This window comes from Maylandia zebra, linkage group LG7 (genome assembly GCF_041146795.1).
Source record: "Maylandia zebra isolate NMK-2024a linkage group LG7, Mzebra_GT3a, whole genome shotgun sequence".
Classification (NCBI taxonomy): Eukaryota; Metazoa; Chordata; class Actinopteri; order Cichliformes; family Cichlidae; genus Maylandia; species Maylandia zebra.
This window is the reverse complement of record NC_135173.1, coordinates 31,697,895-31,721,239: the sequence shown is the minus strand read 5'-3', so window position 1 is coordinate 31,721,239 and position 23,345 is coordinate 31,697,895. Positions and strand designations below refer to the sequence as shown.

The 23,345-nt window shown below is 40.6% G+C and overlaps 1 protein-coding gene across 4 annotated transcripts in view; it reads right to left on the bottom strand.

The window, feature by feature from the left end:
• Positions 1 to 21,950, bottom strand: part of sh3glb2b (SH3-domain GRB2-like endophilin B2b) — a 58,496-nt gene extending 36,546 nt beyond the window's left edge. The window contains exons 1-10 of one of the 4 annotated variants that reach the window (XM_076886243.1): positions 21,612 to 21,950; positions 17,449 to 17,590; positions 13,410 to 13,538; positions 12,999 to 13,132; positions 10,956 to 11,048; positions 9,102 to 9,164; positions 6,232 to 6,294; positions 4,277 to 4,300; positions 4,096 to 4,185; positions 2,577 to 2,677 (exon numbers count right to left, since the gene is read on the bottom strand). In XM_076886243.1, the coding sequence (XP_076742358.1) occupies positions 2,577 to 2,677; positions 4,096 to 4,185; positions 4,277 to 4,300; positions 6,232 to 6,294; positions 9,102 to 9,164; positions 10,956 to 11,048; positions 12,999 to 13,132; positions 13,410 to 13,538; positions 17,449 to 17,590; positions 21,612 to 21,674 (902 nt within the window). In that variant the 5' untranslated portion in view covers positions 21,675 to 21,950. The remainder of the gene's footprint in view (positions 1 to 2,576; positions 2,678 to 4,095; positions 4,186 to 4,276; positions 4,301 to 6,231; positions 6,295 to 9,101; positions 9,165 to 10,955; positions 11,049 to 12,998; positions 13,133 to 13,409; positions 13,539 to 17,448; positions 17,591 to 21,611) is intronic. The other 3 variants (XM_076886244.1, XM_076886245.1, XM_076886246.1) reach the window with 3 other exon arrangements.
• Between the last annotated feature and the right edge of the window lie 1,395 nt (positions 21,951 to 23,345).

Genomic DNA, 23,345 nt, shown 5'->3' with positions numbered 1-23,345 from the left:
AAAGGTTTTTACTCAGTCATCCAAATGATTGCGTTCAGGTGTTTCAATCACTTCCATGTCCACAGGTGTATAGAATCAAGCATCAAGGCATGTAGACTGCTTCTACAAACATTTGTCAATGAATGGGTCGCTCACAGAAGCTCAGTGAATTCCAGCGTGGTACTATGATAGGAGCTCACCAGTGCAACAAGTCCAGCTTTGAAATTTCCTGAATACTAAATATTCCACAGTCAGCTGTTAGTGGTATTATAACAAAGTGGAAATGACAGCAACTCTGCCATGAAGTGGTAGGCCATGTAAACTCAAAGTGGGGTCAATGGGTGCTGAGGCACATAGAGTGCACGTCCAAGCTTCATGTGCCCCTCAGATTAGCTCTAGTGATGTGTCGGTCGCGAACGAAATGGCTCTTAGAGCCAGTGTTGCCAATTCCTCAGTAAGGAAAATCGCTATTGGCCACCGCATATATTTATATATAAACATATATAAATAAAACCACTTCTTTTTTTTACATTAGTAATTCCTTTTGTAAATAATTAAATATTATTGTTAATAATAAATTAATTAAAGCAACAAAACAACCTGAAGAGTCAGTTCGGAGCCGAAACAGACGGTTCTCTAAAAAGAGCTAGAAATCCCATCACTAATTAGCTCCAGGGCAGTGCATAGAGAACTTTATTGAATTGGTTTCCATGGTGACCAGCTGTATCCAACCCTTCCATTACCAAAGTGTTCACTGTTCTGTGTGCAGATGTGTTCTCTGGAGTGATCAGTGTTGGGGAGTAACGTAATACATGTACCGCCGTTACGTATTTAGAATACAAAATATGAGTAACTGTATTCCGTTACAGTTACCGTTTAAAAAGGTGGTATTCAGAATACAGTTACTTTGTTGAAATAAATGGATTACACTGCGGTACTTTCCTGTTTCATTTTGTCGCGGGTTAGGACTGTTTCGGTTTTGTTTGACAGCTACGCTCTTTGTTCCAGGCGGCAGCGTTACGGTTGCCATGGTTACAGGGCGACGCTCTCTCTCTGCGACTGTGTGTTTCCTGGGTGAGAGAGTGCCTTTTCGTTGTTGTTGTTGTTGTGCTAAGCTAACAGGCAGAATGCTACAAGCATAGCTCTAAAGAATGTAGCATCATGGGCAGTGTAGTCCGTGTTGCAGGGAGAATGGACTGCCATACACGTTATGGGTCTGTGAGCGCGAGGAGGTAGAAAAAGGGGAGTGGAAAGGTACGAGTTGTCATCGAGGAAAAACGGGAGCTGGAAGCATGTAAATATAATAATAACCACTTCAGCCAAGAAGAGTGCCTGACGAGCCCAGTTGTAAGTAAGCTGTTAAGACTCGACTGTACACCGTGTTCGTGTTTTCCTCCGAAAACAATAAGTTCCGTTGGAGCAGCCTTTCAACGCCTCTCTCTGTCTTTCGCAAGAAAAGTTGACCCACACAACAAAGTAAAGCTATTTTTCGGCTACGAGCCGACAGGGACCCCGCCGTATTAGTCAGAGGTCCCTTTACTACAGTTCGGAGTCGCGGACCTTCAGTAACAGTAATAAATCACACAGCAATAGTACATTCACGTTGTTGTAAAAAGCATGATAATATATTAAGTAATCCAAAGTATTCAGAATACGTTAATGTCATTGAGTAACGTAACGGAATACGTTACAGAATACATTCTGGGGCATGTATTCTGTATTCTGTAATGGAATACATTTTAAAAGTAACCTTCCCAACACTGGGAGTGATGAATCACACGTCTCCATCTGGCAATCCGATGGGCAAGTCAGGGTTTGGCGTTTGAGAGGAGAACAGTACTTGTCTGACTTTACTGTGCCAAGTGTAAAGTTTGTTGGATTATGGTGGAGGGTTGTTTTTCAGGAGTTGGTTAGTTTCAGTGAAAGGAATTCATGATGCTGAAGCACACCAAGATATCTTGGAGAAGTTCATGCTCCCAGCTTTGTGGGAAGAGTTTGGGGACCATCCCTTTCTACTAATATCTTTAGTTCCTGTAAGTAGCAGCATTTTGGATGACCCTGAGGTCAGTAAGGACTGGACTAGTTTTGGGTATCTCTTTGAGTCTGGATGTTTCTCTGGATGTTTTTTTATTGCTAACATTATTCAGGTACCCAGGAGAAATCTCAGTGTTTAAGGCAGAGTGACTGTGTACCTGTTTTCTGCTTGTAGATGGTGTGAAAACCTCTGTGACTATATCCTCCCCTTTAGAGGTGATTTATATTGTAAGGTCAAAACCCTCCAATAACACAGAGAAAATCATAGTCATGAACTATTGATCATTGTGATTGCTTAGTTGAAGGCCTTACTGATAAGTCAGACATTGGATCCGAGTTAATTATTGGAAACAAAGCCATCATGGGTCCTTGAGAGACTGCACCAACTCCCAGCTGCACATAACCAGACCCAGACTATGTGGTCATTTTCAGTATTTTATGATGTGACTAACTCTGATCTTTCCCCATAACTTAAACAATTCAAGAAAAGGTAAAAATGTTTCTGATTCAAGAAATATTACGGTCAGTGGGAGTCCTAGCAGTCTCTGCAAATAAATGCCGACCTGTTGAGCTCCCGCTGAAGGTCCTGCATGTAGTGATGACACTGAGCGTAGTATGTGGCCTGAGCTTCAGCGAAGTCCTGCAAACAGCGCAGGTGGTTGAGCTGGTGGGAAAAGAAAGGAGATGATTTACTCAACAGGAGTGAAGGACACCAAAGATTTTATAAATCATCATGCACCTTTTACAGCCAGTTTTCCCACTCATGGATGAAGATGGGACTGAAATATTTAGCTCTAGAAATGACCACTGACAGTCAAACAGTAGAATCAAAGCTGTACAGTCACCATTTACTGCCCAGCTTTGTGCCATGATTAAAGGCACAAAAATGCTTTAATCATGGCGGCCTGATAATATTCCACAGGATGCTTATATTCACAGCATTACAGTAGGATGGACACATTAAAAGAGTCCCCCTGTGTGTTTTAGTCACGGCTCTTTTTTTTTTTTAACTTTTGATTATAAGGAAAATGTATACTGCATAAACTGGTAATGGTTCAAAAGGAAAATGGTTATGTTGGAAGGGCATGCTGGGAAAAATATCGCTTGTGTTTCCCTGTCGTCTGTGCAAAACAGCGGTGAACCCGTAGACGTTAACTGTGCAACAGCTTTTTTTTCAGTGAGTGTCTTATCAAGCAGTCAGCCGGCATTTTAAATTATGCTTAATGAGTGTCGCACACCTGAGAGATGAAGCTGTGATGATACTGAAACATTGTTACCACCGATGTGTTTCGTATGTTTCCACTCATACTGTAATACTGAGACATATCTACAAGCTGGTCGTCTGGAAACAATGAGGTGTGAGTGTGTTTGTGTTAGTGAGAGGGTGTGTATGTGTGTGTACTGGTTTAGAAGTCTTTGTGAAAATTGGCATGCCACAATACTTGTGGGGACAAAATGCCCGTCCGCACGAATTTGAAGGCATTTTTGAGGCTCAAAATGTGGTTTTAGTTTCAGGGTTACAGTTAGTTTATGATCAGGTTTATGCTAAGGGTTAGGGTAAGTGGCTAGAGAAAGCATTATGTCAATTAGATGTCCACACCAAGATATGAAAACGTGTGTGTGTGTGTGTGTGTGTGTGTGTGTGTGTGTGTGTACTTTTATTAAAAATAAACACATATATTACAATATAAACACACAGACAAAGATGACGTCAGGCCACTGAAATGCTCCCAAACTCCCACACAAACCTCTCCGCCTGAAGGGTGGGCTCACATAAAAGTTTCTCAGCACCATCGACTGGATAAAAATCCAGACAGTTCAAAAGTTTTCTAAAGCCTGCCAGCTTCGTTGATGTGTAAACATGTGTAAACATCAACAAAGCTTTATCTGGCACCTAAAAGCTGTCTGCCTTCATGTATTTCATTTCAAGCTTATTTAAAACCAATTTAAGATCACCGTGAGAATAACATGATTTGGTTCCCATGTGTTCATCTGCAATATTTTGACAAAAACATTGAAGTGATTTACACCGCCAGGCCTTTAACAGGAGCCCAGTGGGGTGACTGGCCTGCGGTGACTCACATGTGTGCTGCTGATGCCTTCAAGCAGCAGCCTGGTGACCTCAGCCTGGCGATCGAACTCCGTCTGGGCTACGCGAAGCTCGTGTTCTGCCTGGAAAACAAGACGAGAGGAAGGAAGGAAGCTGACAACACGAGTCATGCTTTAAATCTAGAGAGCGCTTCCTGCTGGTGACGGTACTCACTTTGTCCACTTCCTCACTGAGCAGCTGAGACGAGTGTGGCAAGGACAGAAAGAAAGAAAAAGTCACACACAAAGACACAACTAAATCTACATTAGGGCTTTAGTTTCACACAGGGAAGGGGGAAAGCAGCCATCAGGGTAGATTTAAGGTGGATTTAAAGTAATTTTTATTGGCAATTTTTAGGCACAAACTATGGAAGAAAAGTATACTTTAATTAAGTTTATTTAGCCCACTTAACTTTAACTTCTATCTTCTCAGAACATCCCATCTTTTACTTGGGGTCGAGCCTGCATTACATTGCATTACATACCAAAACAAAAATTTATTTCAGTTACTTAGCGAGACGCAGTAGGACTCTGAGGATTTTTGCAGGTTTTAAATGTTCCCATGTTGGAAAATAATGCTCAAGTTTCATCATCCAGCACACAGAGCTATAAAAAGATGCCAAGGCAGGAATCTCCGTTTGTAAATAAGACTGGTGGGTGGGGTTATCCTGTGCTGTGGGAGAAGTGAGATGGATTACAAAGGGAAAGGATAAAATCGTGTGAGTCACCTTCCAAATGAGAAACAACAAATTGCTTTTTGTTGTTTGCATTGAAAGCAGAAATCACAGGGGAAACCCCGCTGCTGAACAATTCCACTACAGAAAGGAAACATTTAAATCAAATAAAAGCAGTTTTTTGTTTGTGTTAGTAATGCCAAACCCTGCATTAGCGACCTTTACACACTTTGCTTTACAAACACTTTTTGGTTCGTTGGGATCTGGTCTCCCTGTGAAATGATCCCAAATTCATGCCCTTCTACCCGGGCTATGACGACAGCATGCGATATAAACTGTGCTAATGTTTATAATTAAGACTCAAACGCATCATTTCATTGAGTGAACCTGAGTTACAGGAGATGCTGAGTAAAGGGAAAGCATGACCTCAAATGCACTGTAAACACAGCGATGACGCGCCTCTTGCAGCTGCTGCTGAACTTCACACGACCTTTACTCTGCATTCTGCAGATGCTGAAGACTGGAGGAACTAGTGTGGAGCTGCGCCCCCCGGTGGTAAACATGCAGTATTGTAGCAGGGAGGGAGCATCTTTCGCTTTGAAAAGACTTTATGGACAGATACTTCATGTTTAACCATCCTAAATGTAGATGTGTATCCCTGTGTGCAGGTTTATACTAGTTTATGTGAAAAATTGTGAGTTCTTTGGTCTTCACGATGCAGTTTGTTCTCTAATGTTCCTCTGAGGCTGTCACAGAACCGTGTTCTGTATTTAGACTGAGATTAAAGGACATACTCTGGACTCTGTTTATTTATTAGACGACCTCTTTTATTTAGGGCTGTTAGAGTAAAGGGGCCTGAATACATACGCAGGCCACACAGATTTTTATTTGTAAAACATTTTGAACAACGTGTTGGTCTGAATGTGAAAAATTTAAAGAGGCTATGATATATTTTTTTTAAAACACTGCATGTCTGTTATAATGTTATTAACATTAAAATAAAAAATTCCCCTGTCCATTTGGGATGAATGAAACGGTAACCTTGAGGCTCTTTTTGTGAATAAAAGGTACGGTCCTTCCTATCTTGTGTCACACAAAGAATACAATTTATTGCATTTCTCCAGCTTCACAGATTTTTATAAAGTTAATTTATTTCCCAAATTTACCAGAAAAGTCTCCAGTGGAAACTGTGTGACATCTCTTTGGTCTAGTTTGCTGATTCAATCTGCAAAAGTAATCAGTGAATTTCCTAAAATCTGATCTTCTGAGAGTGTCCTAACCGATGCCTAGTTTATCTCTGTGTTCTGTGCGCTCTAAAAATAACAAAGGGAGGGAACAAAACAACTGTGAATTCTAAACAGGGGGGGAAATAACCATGAAACACCCTAAAAAACATGTCTTTTCTACCCAAACTACTAAACAAACACGGGACTTCTAGTCTCTCCACGTGTCCAACCTTCCTCTGCTCTGACACGACCGGGTCGGGCTCCACGTCCCAGCTCTCCCAGCCGCTCTGCAGCTGGTTTAATGAAACCACAGAGGGGGTCAAAAAATCAAAAATAAATAAAAAATCATACGCTGCATAAACACTGTAACTGTCTGAAATAACATAACAGATTATTTCCTGTCACATACATTTCCAGCACTAATATTAAACACGGCCAATAAATAACAACATGAAGGTATAACCTCAGGTTTCAGTCGACTCTAAACCAGGTATTTGAAGCTCCAACCACTTCTGCTTAAATCAGAAGAAAGCCCTCTGAAAGGGGGAGGAGCTAAAAAGGCTTGTTTCAGACTGAGCATGAACTGAGGCTTTGCACAGAGGCTCTTTAAGGATATTTTAATTTTATGGTAAAATAAATGGTAAATGGCCTGTATTTGTATAGCGCTTCACTAGTCCCTAAGGACCCAAAGCACTTTACATATCCAGTCATCCACCCAGTGGTGATGGCAAGCTACATTGTAGCCACAGCCACCCTGGGGCGCACTGACAGAGGCGAGGCTGCCGGACACTGGCGCCACCGGGCCCTCTGACCACCACCAGTAGGCAACGGGTGAAGTGTCTTGCCCAAGGACACAACAACCAAGACTGTCCAAGCCGGGGCTCGAACCGGCAACCTTCCGATTACAAGGCGAACTCCCAACTCTTGAGCCACGATCGTAAGTGAAGCCATAAAAATCAGGCAGGTTACAAATACAAGATAGTTGAATATAAAGTGACAAGGATCCCAGGGACTGTATTTATCAGGGAATGTGATTTGATCATAAAAATAATTAAGAACTTATGACTCCAATGAATTACAGTGATTTTTCAAAATAAAAGTCCATGCTTCTTCCAGGTTCTGCTGAGCGGTGTTTCTGTTTGAGCTGAAGCTGCCGTTTTTGTTTTATTTCACATGGACATACAATAAACTTCAACAAGGCCTCATTTAAAAAGCATCAGAGCCAAAACTAAACAATAATAACCATGCTCAAACATGCTTGTGTCATCTGTAACACGTCATGCACAAACACGGTTATCTCATGGCTAACACGACATGCTTGACTAAACATTCAAAACACAGCCCTGAAAGATCACTCATGCTGTGAAATCTGCAATCTGACAACTTTTTATTTTCTAGGTGTTAGCACAAAATAAAGGAGCCAGTGAAGTGTAAACTCCAGAGCCCTGATGGGTTCAGCTGAGATAAAACAAATCTCACTTTCAGATCTTTGTGTTCCTCATCTGTGCTCACAGACTTCTGTAAACAGCTTTTCTTCTGAGAAGACACGGCCAGGTTTAGATTACATGCTGTGTTGTGTTTTCATTTTTATACCTTCCTATTGTTCATCCCTGAGCTTTCTTTGAAATTATAAACGTTCCAGCAGAAGTAAAGAAATAAACTCTTGTGTTGTCCTCTAAAAACAACAGGTCAGGATCTCACTGGGTTAAAAAGCTGTCACGTGTGCGTTTCAGTCTAAAAAAAAAAAACTTTTTGAGTGCGATTTGCAGAAAAATGCTGCTCAGATTAAAAATCTGAGATCCTGGTAATGAAATTAGATTTTTTTCCCCTTTTCTGTTTATTTAACTTTCATTTAAGCAGCAAATTGTTAGTGACAGCAGCAGCCTGCAGTGTTCGCTAATACAGCTGTGGCAAAACTACATTTTGATTTGAACAGTTTTTTAATACATCTGAGAACCATTAAAAAAAACTGAAGCAGTGAAACACAAAACCTTTAGCTTATTGGGTTTCCTTTTCTCAAGCAAGCAAAAAAAAAAAAAGAATACATAAATAATAATAATAAAAAAGAATAATAAATAGTATTTCTGCCCATTATTGGGAAATTCTATTTTACAGTAGCTGAAATCATATTGATAGCAAGACTGGTAGCAGAAGCAGTAGCAGCACTAATAACAGTAGCAGTACTAGTATCAGGGGAGTGATAGTTCATTTCCGTTTTATTTCACCACAATAACAGCGGCCTTGACGTTCTTTACACTGTAAATTAAAGACACATTAATACGGAGAAACCCCAACAATCAGATCACCCACCATGAGCAACACTTTGGCGAGAGTGGGAAGGAAAAACTCCCTTTTAATAGGAAGAAACCTCCATCAGAACAAGGCTTGTTTCATTGTTGTTATTATCATTATCATTAATAACAATAATGATAATAATAATAATAATTTAAAACTAAGAGAGTAAATCAGACTTTTACGTTTCTGCACCTACATTATGGATACAATTGATTTCATTTGGCTTTTTTCTGTTTGTCAATGTAACCTTTGTGTAACCTGATGAGTCATTAATTATAAATTCATATTTAATGTGACAGAATGGCTGTTTTTTTAATGACGGCTCACTTTCCTCACCTCAGGCTATTTTTGTTTATTTGACTAGTGAGGTTGCTTTCTCAAAAAGAAAATAAATAAAAATACAATTAAAAATCCATTTTCATATATTTCCAACATATGCAGAAATTGTTGCATTTTGGGGGGTTTTTTTTAGAAAAATCATACGGCTGTTTTTCCCCCACTGTCCTCACTTCCGGTTCACTTTGTTCATTTGTGATTGCCATGAAATTAGTATATTTTAATATAAAAAGAAAGAAAAACTAAATTTTTGATAATAAGTAAAACCAAAGAAAATACATAAACAGGTTGATGGTAAATGGAAACCCGGTTGTTAAACAAGCCTGTGTTAACAGCTTCAGCTGCCAGTCAGACTTAAAGATGCTGCTGTTAGCTTCTTATGGAGTTGTTTGCATATGACATGTTAAAAATGCAGTTTCTTGATTGTCATGTGAGCCATGAGCTCTGCGGTGCTGCTCGTTTCTCTTACCGCTGATGCACTGGCAGAAAGAACATAATTTCGAGGCCGAGTCTCCTGAAAATCAGGTGTAGCCTACAGCAAAGGAGAGCAAGGAGGAGGAAACAAACACAGGTTGTCATGCAGTTACAAACCGTGAGCAGACAAAGAAAAACATGTTAGCAGGAAGCACAAAGCAACCACAACGAGAGCGGATCATTGAGCCTGAAGCTGGAAGCATCCACAGCATTTAACCTGTGACTCCTGCTGACCCCAAAGAGACGTCACAGTGAATAATTTATCTCCTTTTAAAGCTGCTGTGTGGTTTTATTTTTTAAAGTTTACTAAAAGGACACTTTTGATTTGATTTTTTTTTCACAAACAGAGGAAGGTCTGATCATGCTGGTAGATTTTTCTTCCACTTTAAAAATTTTGTGTTTTATTGGAAATAGAAGTTTTTCAGCTTCTATAATTTTAGAAATCCTATCGTCCTCCATGAAAAACCTCATTCATGCCTGTAATTCTCTACAGGTGTGTCTTGAAAACTCATCTGTAGTTTGTCCAAAATACTGCTGCTCATCTTTTAACAGGTGTTAGAAACATGATCACATCACTGCGGTTTTAGCAGGTTTACACCGACTCTACCTCTGTTCAGGTTTCTAGATTTAAAGCAGCTAAAGTTCCTCTGACTGCTGAGGCCTCGAGTTGAAGCCCTGAGACTCTGGAATAACCTGAAACTCCATATTTGTGCTGGAGATTCTTTTAAATCCTGTCTTCAAACTCACTTCGTTTACCTTTGCTTTAAATTAAGTTTCACGTTGAGTCCCATCTGGCTTTTTTTTTTTTTATCTTGTAGTGTCTTTTTTTAGCTTGTTGTAAGTTAAATTTATTGTTTGTTTTCACGACTTACTTTATAATATTTATTTATTGGTCTATGGTCTTTTCTTGTTTGTTTTAAACTAACTTGTAAAGAACTTCCATCAACTTTGTTGCTTTTAAATATGCTGTAGAAATAAAATTGAACTTAAAGTATCTTGTGTTAAAATATCTGAATTACTAACATCAATGACATTGATTGGATTGATTGGACCTTCCATTTTTAAGCTTAAATATGTTTTGTGGCCCCATTAAGATTTTTGAGGATCAAAAATCCCCATAAAATGTCTCTTGTGATGTAAAAGATTATTAATCCCTGTCATAAATCTACTACTGAAGGGCTCATTTGATCGGAGTAAACCGGTACTGATGTTTTGTTTTGTGACACGGGCGCCCCCTGCTGTTCCTGATTCAGAGTTGTTGGTACCACAGGCGTCTGAGATAGCTCACCAGCATCAACTAATATCAGGTTTACCGTGTTTGTTTTCTTACATTCCTGCATGCATAGGATAATCTGAGGTAGCTGTGTTAGATTAAATCACTTTAAAATCAATGCGATGGTGAACAGATGAACTCTGAAGGCTCCCAGTGATCACTGAACTGGACTTTAGTTCTGATAATCCGGTCATGGCTGAGACATCTGCTGCTCTACGAGTGTTAACAGAGCAGCCATCAACCCGTCTGCTAACGAGGCGTCCACTGCATCTGTTGGAGTTTTTAAAGACTAAACCAAAAGACTGTTTGTAATATTTCCATGCAGAGTTGGTGCATAAAGAAGCGTTAGGAACTTTTCCTTCATGAATCTGACAAACATGCGACAAGCAGCGCAGCCAGCCAGTAAGCTCTCCAACATGTCAGAGGTGAATCTGCACACATGCACTCTGAACATGTGACCAAAACAAGAACAAAATGAGCACCTGACTGACTTCACTTAAAGCTGTCTGAGTCTGGCTGTGCTCTGATGGTTTCTGATCTTAGGGTAGAAGAAGAACTGTTGAAATTTGATCTCACCGCCGCTTTGGCTTCTGCCAGCTTGGCTTTTTTCAGGCGTGCCTTACAGATGTCCAGATCCAGCCGGCGATTCTCCAGCAGCCGCCTCTCTTTCTGCACGAGGAAGAAAAATGATTCATTCAGGAACAACCGCGAGGATCAAACCTGCAGCAAACCTGTGCAACACATCATCACCCTGAAGACCTCCAGCAGCGAGTACATCACTCTGACTCTGAGTTCAGGATTTGTGTTTTGATCACCATTTTATTTTTACTGATATTCTTTCCCTTCTTTATCTTTGCGTTAGGAACATTTTCTTCTTTCTTTCAGCTTCCCGCTTTATTTTGGTAAGCACTTTTTCCTATGTATTGCTTTCCTTTCCCACTTTCCCTTTCCCAGTCACTCTTTTTTTGTGGAAAAAGTCATGAGGTTAGGGAAAAATGTGAAGAAGAACTGGTCAGGACAGAGGAAAGGAGAGGTTTGCTGCTCAGAGAGCCTGACTGCTCTCAATACGATACGATATTATCACAAATCACAATATGATATTACTGCGATTTTTAACATTTTGAGACTTGCTGAGATTTCCAATAAGTGCAAATTACAAGTTAAACTTTGTCAGTAGTTTAACTTTGTCCAAATTCTCACTTCAGGTATGCTTGAGATCATCATGCATGCCAACGCTGTCACTGAAACCTACTCATCTGTTATTGCAGCTGTGTAAAGGTCAGAGTTCAGCTGCGGTTTTAAAGGTTCAAACATATCAGCAGGTTATGGCATTAAATGAAAAACACACTATTAATGAACATTTTCATGATATTCACCACACAGCCATGTTGACTGTTTGTTTTTTAGTGATGGGATTTCCGGCTCTTTTTAGAGAGCCGGCTCTTTCGACTCCCAACCGGCTCTTCAGGTTGTTTTGTTGCTTTCATTAATTTATTATTAACAACAATATGAAATTATGCACAAAAGGAATTACTAATCTAAAAAAACGTGGTTTTATTTATATATAAATATATACGGTGGCCCCTAGAGACAAGGCACACGCAAACTCCAAAACACATTCCTAGAGTTAACTGAACTTCCTAAACAGAGCTACCTAGATCACTTAAATAACACAATTGAAAGCATATGTGTATGGTTTGTGTATTTATACACAAGCACTCATATATATACAAAAAATAGAATAAAAAAATGTTCATTTACCTGTTACTACCACACACCAAATCCGGTCGTTGGTACTTCCTGGCTTGTGTAGCCACCAGGTAACAAAAGCTCAACACTGCGCCCAACATCCTAGAGCACTTCTGTTGTGTTTTGTACGTGTTTTGTCTGTACGGGCCACCGTAAATATACTTTTATTTATTCACTCCACATAAAATGTAATAAATAAATCATATAATACAAAAACCAACTATTCACATTTCAACTTTTAACTATTTAAATTTTCAGCTTTTTCCTTTTACAAATTTAAACTGAAACAACACAAAACACTGCAAACCACAACACAATTAAATATAAATTAAAATATGAAAATAAAAAGAAGATGCATATTCTCTGTCATATGGGCCTGCATGAATAAACTTTCTGAATCCTTTATCATCTGCAACTGAATATAGTTGTGGATGATTACTATACCTTTCTAATGTGACGTTGTTGTCCCTGGCTCTCTTTCTCTCTCTCTCTCTCCCTCCCGCTCTGTTCCTGTGCTACTGTGAGTGTAATTACTGCCCCTCCCCCCTCTGCCCAGCACAAGCACAAGGCTCGCGTGCAGAGTGAAGCGGAAAAAAGTGCGAGAGAGAGGGTGAGAGAAAGAAAAAAAAAAAAAAACAACCCACGGCTCGCGTCATTCACTTCAAAGAGCCGGCTCTAAGAGCAGTTTCATTCGCGACCGACACATCACTGTTGTTTTTAATGATGCTGTGAATTCTGGGACGGCACTTTCTCTTTTGCTTTCCTAAAGGATGTAATAAGGATGCTTACAGCTGCAAAGACTTCATTCCTATTTTGTATCAGCACGTCCGTATTTACATATACTACCATATTTTCATACTACACACTCACTGATATGGTCCTCCAGTCTCCCTCCAGGAAGTTGCGCAGAGGTGAGAGGAAAGTGACGGCTGAAGTGTGGAGGAACTCGCGCTCGGCTCCTCCGAGCCTCTTCTGGTATTCCGCTACTGTGATCAGGGTCTTGCCTACAGTTACAACAGCACAGCAGCACACTCAGGTTCAAACCACAGGTTTGATGGAGACAAAACAATCAAATCGGTTTTTAAATACAATTTGGACTAAAGTGTGTTTTAGCTGTTTAAGCAGCATCCACATCCACATTTTTTTTTTGTTTTCTCGAAAATGTTGTAAAATGGTGTGCTCTTTAACTGCTAACAGAAAGAGAGCTGCTTCAGAGGAGCATTTAGAGCTTCATGAGTCATTAGCTGCAGCAGTGTCAGTTTCAGCTGCAGGTCCACTCACCGTATGGCGTGTCTGAACCGAATTCGATGGCGGCGTCCAGCATGTACTGACCCAGCAGCTCCGCGTTGGTCGTCCTGGAGGGAAGCTTCTTGTCCAGCTTGTCATAGATGAACTCCTCGATCCGAGCACCTGGATACAAGGTGATAAAAAGACAACTGTGACCAACACATTAAAAGGAATATCCCACACTGTTTATTATCCTACATTTAAGAGTCCAATTGTACGAAAGGTGTTATTAATCTCTCTGAACAAAGAGAGTTTAACAAAAGGTAATTTGCTGTCATTTTTGTCTTGAATTTATCCATAGTTTACTCTTAATACCAAAGGTTATCTTTGCTTCTAAAATAAGTTTTTTTTAAATGGGGAAACATTCCTCCAAATTCCTCTGATACGCTATGTGTAAACACCAGTTCACTGCAGATGCTTAATCTTCAGTTAATCTTCAGTAAGTGCAGACATGTTGGCGGTTCTGAAAAACATTCACTTATGCACAGATGTAACCTTGGTTATTAATAATTCAAGCTGCATCAGAGCTGGCAGGAGGTGGTTGGGGTCGGTGGTGGGCGTGTACAGCTCTTGAAGCGTTTTTTAGTGGGAACCCACTAGTGTCATAATCTTCTATCTGATATTTTATCTGACATTGCCACATAAGTGGTCTTCCTATGGTATCACATTTATGTTTCTCTGGGACCAGAATTGCAACTGACCAATCCCACCAACAGGGCTATCCAGGGGTAGGAGTGGATCGGCGTCTTTGATCATTAAATATTGGCAGCAAGATCAAAGCTGCAGCCCAATGTTCCGTTCAGCTAATGAAAGTATAGCCTTTGCTTTCCATGGCAGCTGGATCACAAATGGATCTGTAATCTAGACTTCAACCTGTTTTTAACGACAGCATATAACAGCAGATAAATGTTGTGGGTGGCATCATATCTGTCGTGACATGATTGGTTGAAGTGGCCCATGAAAAGCAGTGACAGACAGATGGTTCAATCGCCTGCTAATCATTATATCAAAGAACCAGCCCTTCTCCAAATAGTTTCCAGGATGACTTCAAACCATCTGATGGGTCTGATTGGTATAATGTGTGATGGGAAATAAAAATACAAGTACATACAATTGTACCCGAGTATGGTATTTGAATCAACCAGGCCTCACGAAGGTATCAATGGCTGTATCCCATCAAAAGTTGGCAGCTGTCTTCCTGAATAGAAGGTCATTAGTAATTCAACACCTGTTTGTATCTACAAGCTCCAGTTCAGACCTTAAACAGCACAGCAGACGGTGCCTGAAGCTTAAAATGTGGGGCCGTACTGTAGGTCTGTGGTATGTGCTAGACTACAGATGTCGTCAGAAGTTTATGTGCATGAAAAACCAGAGTAATTTTGGGCTTTTAATAAACTATCTAGAGCTTTACACCACCTTGGATTGAGAGGGTACCAACCCACAACGAAGCCCCTGCTCTAAAATGAACACCGCTATTTGGCCACAATGACAATATGTGTGTTTGGAGGAGTAAATGTGAGGCTTTCCAACCTTATGCCACTACACCACCTCTCAAGCCCAAGATTACTTTGACATTCCTGCCCATGATGAGTTTATGGAAACTTTTGACCACAGCTATGTATGTATAATATGTAGTCACATCACAATGCTGAGGAGGCTTTTTACACAAAGCACTCTGGGAAACAAGGCCAAGACTTACCAGTGTGGTCAACTGAAGCATGGAGGGTACAAAATACACAGGTCAAAGGTTAGGCATTACTCCCAAAAACCCAATCATGTTCACGTTTAACTATAGAAGCTTCTAAAAGGCACATTTCCAGAGAAAGTTCCCAAAACACCCAGGAACTAACGTCCAGGAACCTTCCCCAGGGTAAAGGTTCCTCCAGCAAGTTAAACTGATTAAACTAAAATTAATTTGGGAAATTGTCTCAAATTCTGACCTAACAACCTCAGAAGCTTCGACTTTCTTGTTAGTCCAAACACAAAATCCCCCTGGCTAATTATTTTCAATTACTGTCAGACACTAAAAACAAATCCTGCTTTTAGTAGTGGTTTCTCAGAAATGTAGAGCATTAAAAAATTGCAAGATTAAAAAGCTTTTATACATGACCACTTAGCATTAGTTGTTAACACGGGAAGGTTGTCAATCTTCAGAAAATACTAGCTCCTGAGCAAAGACTTATTACATATACAGTTCAACAAAAGGGGAAAGGGGGAAATAATCTATCGCTGGAATTCGGGAACTTCTGGTGGAAATGATAGAGCTCAACCGGTTTCTGCTTCCCAGGGAAATTTCTTTAGTAGAAACCTTAACTTTTAGTTTCAAAGCTTAATGTTACTGAGCAACAATTAGCAAAACACGTATGAACAGATCTTTTGTCAACAAGTTTAAGAACTACATCTTCTTTAAACCCCGTGCGCAGAGTTGAAGATGCGACTTTATACAGGGAGTGCAGAATTATTAGGCAAGTTGTATTTTTGAGGAATCATTTTATTATTGAACAACAACCATGTTCTCAATGAACCCAAAAAACTCATTAATATCAAAGCTGAATGTTTTTGGAAGTAGTTTTTAGTTTGTTTTTAGTTTTAGCTATTTTAGGGGGATATCTGTGTGTGCAGGTGACTATTACTGTGCATAATTATTAGGAAACTTAACAAAAAACAAATATATACCCATTTGAATTATTTATTTTTACCAGTGAAACCAATATAACATCTCCACATTCACAAATATACATTTCTGACATTCAAAAACAAATCAGCGACCAATATAGCCACCTTTCTTTGCAAGGACACTCAAAAGCCTGCCATCCATGGATTCTGTCAGTGTTTTGATCTGTTCACCATCAACATTGCGTGCAGCAGCAACCACAGCCTCCCAGACACTGTTCAGAGAGGTGGACTGCTTTCCCTCCTTGTAAATCTCACATTTGATGATGGACCACAGGTTCTCAATGGGGTTCAGATCAGGTGAACAAGGAGGCCATGTCATTAGTTTTTCTTCTTTTATACCCTTTCTTGCCAGCCACGCTGTGGAGTACTTGGACGCGTGTGATGGAGCATTGTCCTGCATGAAAATCATGTTTTTCTTGAAGGATGCAGACTTCTTCCTGTACCACTGCTTGAAGAAGGTGTCTTCCAGAAACTGGCAGTAGGACTGGGAGTTGAGCTTGACTCCATCCTCAACCCGAAAAGGCCCCACAAGCTCATCTTTGATGATACCAGCCCAAACCAGTACTCCACCTCCACCTTGCTGGCGTCTGAGTCGGACTGGAGCTCTCTGCCCTTTACCAATCCAGCCACGGGCCCATCCATCTGGCCCATCAAGACTCACTCTCATTTCATCAGTCCATAAAACCTTAGAAAAACCAGTCTTGAGATATTTCTTGGCCCAGTCTTGACGTTTCAGCTTGTGTGTCTTATTCAGTGGTGGTCGTCTTTCAGCCTTTCTTACCTTGGCCATGTCTCTGAGTATTGCACACCTTGTGCTTTTGGGCACTCCAGTGATGTTGCAGCTCTGAAATATGGCCAAACTGGTGGCAAGTGGCATCTTGGCAGCTGCACGCTTGACTTTTCTCAGTTCATGGGCAGTTATTTTGCGCCTTGGTTTTTCCACACGCTTCTTGCGACCCTGTTGACTATTTTGAATGAAACGCTTGATTGTTCGATGATCACGCTTCAGAAGCTTTGCAATTTTGAGACTGCTGCATCCCTCTGCAAGATATCTCACTATTTTTGACTTTTCTGAGCCTGTCAAGTCCTTCTTTTGACCCATTTTGCCAAAGGAAAGGACGTTGCCTAATAATTATGCACACCTGATATAGGGTGTTGATGTCATTAGACCACACCCCTTCTCATTACAGAGATGCACATCACCTAATATGCTTAATTGGTAGTAGGCTTTCGATCCTATACAGCTTGGAGTAAGACAACATGCATGAAGAGGATGATGTGGACAAAATACTCATTTGCCTAATAATTCTGCACTCCCTGTATATGTAGGGGAACTTCCGCGATGTATAGAACTTACTTGGATTGGGCTGCAGTAGCACCTCTGTTTGTTTTAAGATCTTTTCAGTCCAATTCTTGGTGGAGTCGGCACGAGTGATCAGGTTCTCCAAGTGTGGATCCAACTCAGTCTTCTCAGCCTGGCCAAGCTTCTCTTCTGTGAACTAAGAGTGAAAAGCCACAGGTAGATGACACTGATAACAGGCAAACAAGCTCTAGAAGAACAACGACTGTATGAATCTAAACCAGGTCATCCACTGCCCATCACCACACAGTTCTAGTGCCGGTTTGGATTATGAAAACCAGCTGATATTTTGACAGTTTTGAGAGTTGATCATCACATAGCATTTTTACAGAAGTTGGGGTAACTTCATGGGGAATATTCTGATCTGCATCTGCCAAAAGCTTTGTAGGGGTCCAATAGCCACTTCAACATCATTCCAACTTTGCTGGCACCAATTGTTTTTTTGGTGGAATCCATTCTCGTTTGGGCCACGGGCCCACGTAGGTGGAGAGGGACTGCATGGGGCTGATGTTTGGAGCTTTGAGTGAACATCTCAACAGTTATTGCCTAGATTTCTATGGAATACTATATCAGAATCAGAATCAGAAAGGGTTTTATTGCCAAATGTTGAGCAGGTTTACAACATTAGGAAATTGCTGCGGTGCTTCAGTGCAAACATACTGTCATAAATTACGCTTAAATAGACATGAAAATAAAAATAAGAATAAGAATTAAAAGTGCTAAGTAGATAGATATATACATGATATATACATGAGTGCAGGTGGTGATCAGTGCCAAACATGGAATGATGCAGTGAACACAGCGTACATATCGTAAAATCTCTAATAATGCTTAATCTGTGATCATATTAGAAGAAGTGCGACATAATCAACAAGTCACAGATTGAATTACTTACTTAACAGAATGAATTATCTACCAACAAACCACCAAATCAATAGAGTTTGTCACTGTTCGGTTGGCATTCCCAAGATTAAAAGGTAATCCTTGACTAAGTCCAAAGGTTCTCTTCATCTACTTCAAAAGGATGTTCATTAAAAAAAAAAAAAAGGATCACATGGCATTTTAGTTTTTATTTATACAGAAATTACAGAAAATCTCAAAGGTTTTACAAACCAATGTGAAAATATCTTAATTTTTAAAGTTGTCCTCATGCTCTTCATCCACCGTTTACTCGATCTTTATGATCGCAATTCTATAATAATCAGAACGAACCCATCATATTTTAAGACCCAGACAAATTATCTTAAACCTCAGTTTCTAACTTACACATAAGTTTTTATTCTCACTAACTGGAACTTTGAAGCATGTCTTATGCAATCAAAGATGAGAAGGCCCAGTTCTGCTCTCTAATAACTGAGGCCAAAGATCACCATCTGTGGTATCAGGCCGGGCTGTCAGATGATTTCTTTCATTCAAATCTGACTGACATACAGCGACGGCGGCCAGCTGGACTTCAGAGGCAGGCTGAGGAATTCACCGTCACTGTCACCAAGCAGCAGGGAGAAGCTCTGACTGACAGCAGCTTCATGGGCCAGATCGGTTCTTTAAAAGGCAAAAGTACTGGCAGGTATTCAGGAGCTCTACGATGGACAGTCTCTTATTCAGGGCTGGATTACTGGACTCCACTTAGGGCCTTAGGGACTGTAAAAGCCGTAGGTCCACCAAGTTTTAATTAATTTGTGGGTATTTAATTAACCGTTCCCATCCTTTACAGCAGAGCAATTTAAGGACTATGCAAAATACATTAACTCAGCACTTTGCAATTTCTAGTTTTATATCTCTTGGAGTTATATCTTTTATGCACCATGGGTGGCTTGGGATGAAACAGAATTTCTGTATACTGTGTATACTGCTGTATTGACAATAAAGCTTTTGAATCTTGAATCTTGAAGAGTCAAACTGGGATAAATTTGAGTGTTTATCCAAATACAAAATTTAATCTAACGGTCTTTAAATTTGCTTATTAAGTTTTTTGCTTGGTCACTGGCACCACTAAAACACAACATCCAGTACTGTAGTTGCATTGTGTCAAAATCTGCACCCAGACGCAGCACCCAGAAACGGCCCTAACCAATCTGGCGCCCTAGGCAAGATTTTAGGTGGCGCCCCCCTACATCAGCAGTGTAGTGTAATGTTGTAACAAATAATATTTCTATTAAATAAGCTTTACTTTGCATTTTAATTAACGTGGGATTATTTTTTGTATTTAGAAATAATAGTACCAACTTTTTTTTTTTTTTTCAACATTTGTGGCACTGGCGTGGCGCCCCCTGATGGACGGCGCCCTTAGCATTTGCCTATACGGCCTATGCCACGGGCCGGCCCTGGCAGCACCAACCACAAAGAGACACAGAACAACGACTGAGTCTCTTTCTCTCCCTCTCTCTCTTAGTGTCTCACTAATGGTTGGTCAGACTTTTCAAGTCAGTGTGCAGGAACCCTTTCACTCCCAGTCCGTGAGTCATATATGACACGTGTAGACATGTAAAATACAGAAACAGTTAATGGTTTTCTGGTGTTGTGTAGAGCTGTTTTTTGTTTGTTTTTTATCCCGCTTCCTGCCTTCATTGGTTTCCTGTGTTTTCCCACAATGCACTTGGACAACCTCCAGGAAAGCAGTCTGACCTTGTTGCATTCATGGGTTCATTTTTTCCAATAGGAGCAGCAGTGTGCAGAATAAACCAGTTAATATGCTTCACTGGACTTTTCTCCTTTTATTGATTAATATTATTCTTAAATGATTTAAAATACATTATTTTAATCTTTGAATTATACTGTGAACATTCATGTTTGGTGAAGTCAGAAGAGCCTCTGTCTGGATAGGATGAAGTGTCACTCTTCAAATAAAGAAATCTTTAACAGCATAATAACTTAGCAATAAATTCAATGATTTCTGACTAGAAACCCCCCCCGGAAAAAATGCATTCATGCATTGTTCATGCATTGGTCAGACCACAAGTTTTTAAGCTCATGGACAACATCCAGCTCTAACTGCAGAGTTGGTGTGACGTGGATCCATGTTCAGGATTTTAACAGAAACAGTGAAAATAAGCAGCTGTTGTGCTCGACTTGCTCAGAAACAATGAGGCAACTTGTTGAATTTTTGTTGCGTCATTGAGGCTTTTATGCAGATTAAATTCTATCCACAATGTTCAACAATATTATACAGAAGACCCTGTTTTTATGTGGCCCTTGATGTGATCCCAAACCGACTTCAGCCTTTAATGAAAGTCAGTTTGACCTCCTGCACTGTAGACTATTGTCTTTACAGGTGACAGACAACTGCAACTCACCCACTAATGCCCAAAGGGGATCCCAAGAACCCAGCTCTTAGTCTACGCAGCACTAAATGAACTTGGGTATAGATGCATGTGAATTTACTTGCGACAAATGGGAACTAAACAAAGTGAAGTAGCTTTCAGTTTTCATGCTCTCCAGCTGTGGAACAAACATCCTGAAAATATGGTGAGTTAGTTTGAAACAGGGCTTAAAAACTTGACTCTTTGAAGTGCCCTCATTTTTTTTTTTACTTTAATCTTATATTTGCTTCTTACTGTAACAATTCAATGTATCCTGATTATAACGTTTTAAATACAGTTTTGATGTCTTCTCTTTCTTTGTTGAGTGAGATGGGAGACCTTTTTAAGCTTTTAATAAAAAGTGTATCATATGGCTGCCGAATTTCTTACTGAAGCCTAAAGATCCAGTATTGTTCTGCTCATTACCTGACTCGTAGCACAGACTTTATCAATGAATTTCCAATTTTTCGAATGAGGTTTGGTGTACAAGTTCTCGAGAGTGAAGGATTTAATGCTGTTTACTGCTGGTGAGCCAGATAAATGAATGAATCTCTATGTTGGGGAGTTGGAGGGGAGCAGGACAGAGTCTGCTGGAGTCACATGGGTGATGCACCCGATCACAGCCATCAATAATGGATCGAGGCTAGACAAACCTTTATCGGCTTACACGCAGCGGGCTGCTCGGTCTGCATGGAAAACACGCCACACAAATACACTCCGTTATACCCACAGACCTCACGAAGAAAACGCAAGGCTTCAGCTGCTTTCATCGAGCTCCAGGCCCAACGGGATGCAGTGAGAGCCTAGCAATAAATCGGTCCACACATCACCGCCTGCAGCTGGAGGGAGGTCCGGTCTTACCTGCACTGCCCGGGTGAAGAAGACCCCCGCATCAGAAGCCAGTTTTTTCACGTTGAAGTCCATGATGGAGGCGAGCGGAGGCGAGCATACAGGCGGGGCTGTGCTGAGTGTCCCCGCAGAGGGAATCCTCCGGATCAGCTGAGCAGCAGGAACAGGAGGAAGAGGAGGAGGATGAGGAGGACTGATGTCAGGGACTGTAATCCGCTTCGTGCACGATCGGAAATCTGCTCACCGCCCTGCGCTTAAAGAGACACCGCACCGGGCTGCAAGTCACGACTCCTCCGGTTCCCCTGCAGCGGTACTGAATCTCCACATGACCTCCCCTGACACCTTTACCGGCAGCTGAGTACAAAAGCACTGCGGAAATATCACAAATCTGCATTAAAAAACGCATTCAAAGCGGACCTGTCTGCTTTTCATGTCTTCTCCAGTCACATCCATCATTCAGGGGCGTTTCTACGGTTTTTTGATGGGGTGGCTGCAGACAAAACACCAAAACCTGCAGTCCCTCTAGTGTCCACTAGTGGCTCTTAACAGTGAGCTGGTCCCCATGTTAAAGTATCCAAATAAATATGTTTACGGATATATCATTTAGTTCAGACCTTGCCACAGTGTGGGGCCCGCCCCCTGGGGGGGGGGGGGCAGAGCCATGGCAGGGGGGGCACGGTATGAAAGGGAGGGGGGGGAGGACAAAACGCTTGGACACTGCTAGCACGGGGCGCCTACAAAAACGCAAAGCAGGAGATTAAGCATAGCTGATTATGTTTCCAAACCAACTTCATTCCAAGCCAAAGACTAGAAAATATGGTGAAGCATGTCTTCCCTTTGGTCTCCCCTGCAGCATTGGTTTCCCCTTCATTGGGTGCACATGCTGGGCTGTTTAAATCACGGACAAACAGTATCCCACATTCTTGATTTTTAGAATGTCAGAACTACTCCTGACATTTTGGAGATGTTAGCTCTTTATACAGTAAAGTTACAGTGAGAACATTTTTCTTGTAAAACAAAGGGGGGCCTAGCAAAAAGAGTTTGGAAACCACTGATTTAGTTGAAAGCAGGTGAAGACTGAAATGTCTGCCTGTATATTTCAGATTGAGATCAAATACATATAAAATGCAGTTTTTTAACTTGCAAAAGGTAAATACTTAAGAAGTGTGCACATATACTCTTAGCACTGGATCCCAGGCCTGGAGAAATGGGGAGGGCTGCATCAGGAATACAGCAAGTTTTAGCCAATGATCATTATTTAAATCTTAAGGTACAGACAGACGAACTTTACATTACTGTATTTGAAGGTGGTACAATCACAGCAGTTTTTGACTGTGTAAAATATTTTTGTTTGTTTGAATTTCAGTCCTCTGATAAAGATGATTTAATGCTGATTTATTTATTTTTTAATAAAAAATTAATTTGTTATAATAGATTTGTAAGGAGTTGCTAATGTCACATATAAGGCAAGCTTCTTTTTCTTGGGCAGACAAAATGCCCCTATTACTGAATTGCAGTTTGTTATCTACATGAGGAAAGGCCCTCGAATTTGGACTGTTCTAAATCAGTGGTCCCCAACCACCAGTCCGTGAGGCGTTTGGTACCGGGTATGAAATTCATGGTTTTAAGGGGTTTTATCGTTAACTCTGTTTCCCTGGCTCTTTTCCCGTGTGTTATGAAGAAATCCTTTTTTTATTTATTTTTTTATTTTGTTGTATTTATCCGTGACACCTTAAAGACCAGTCC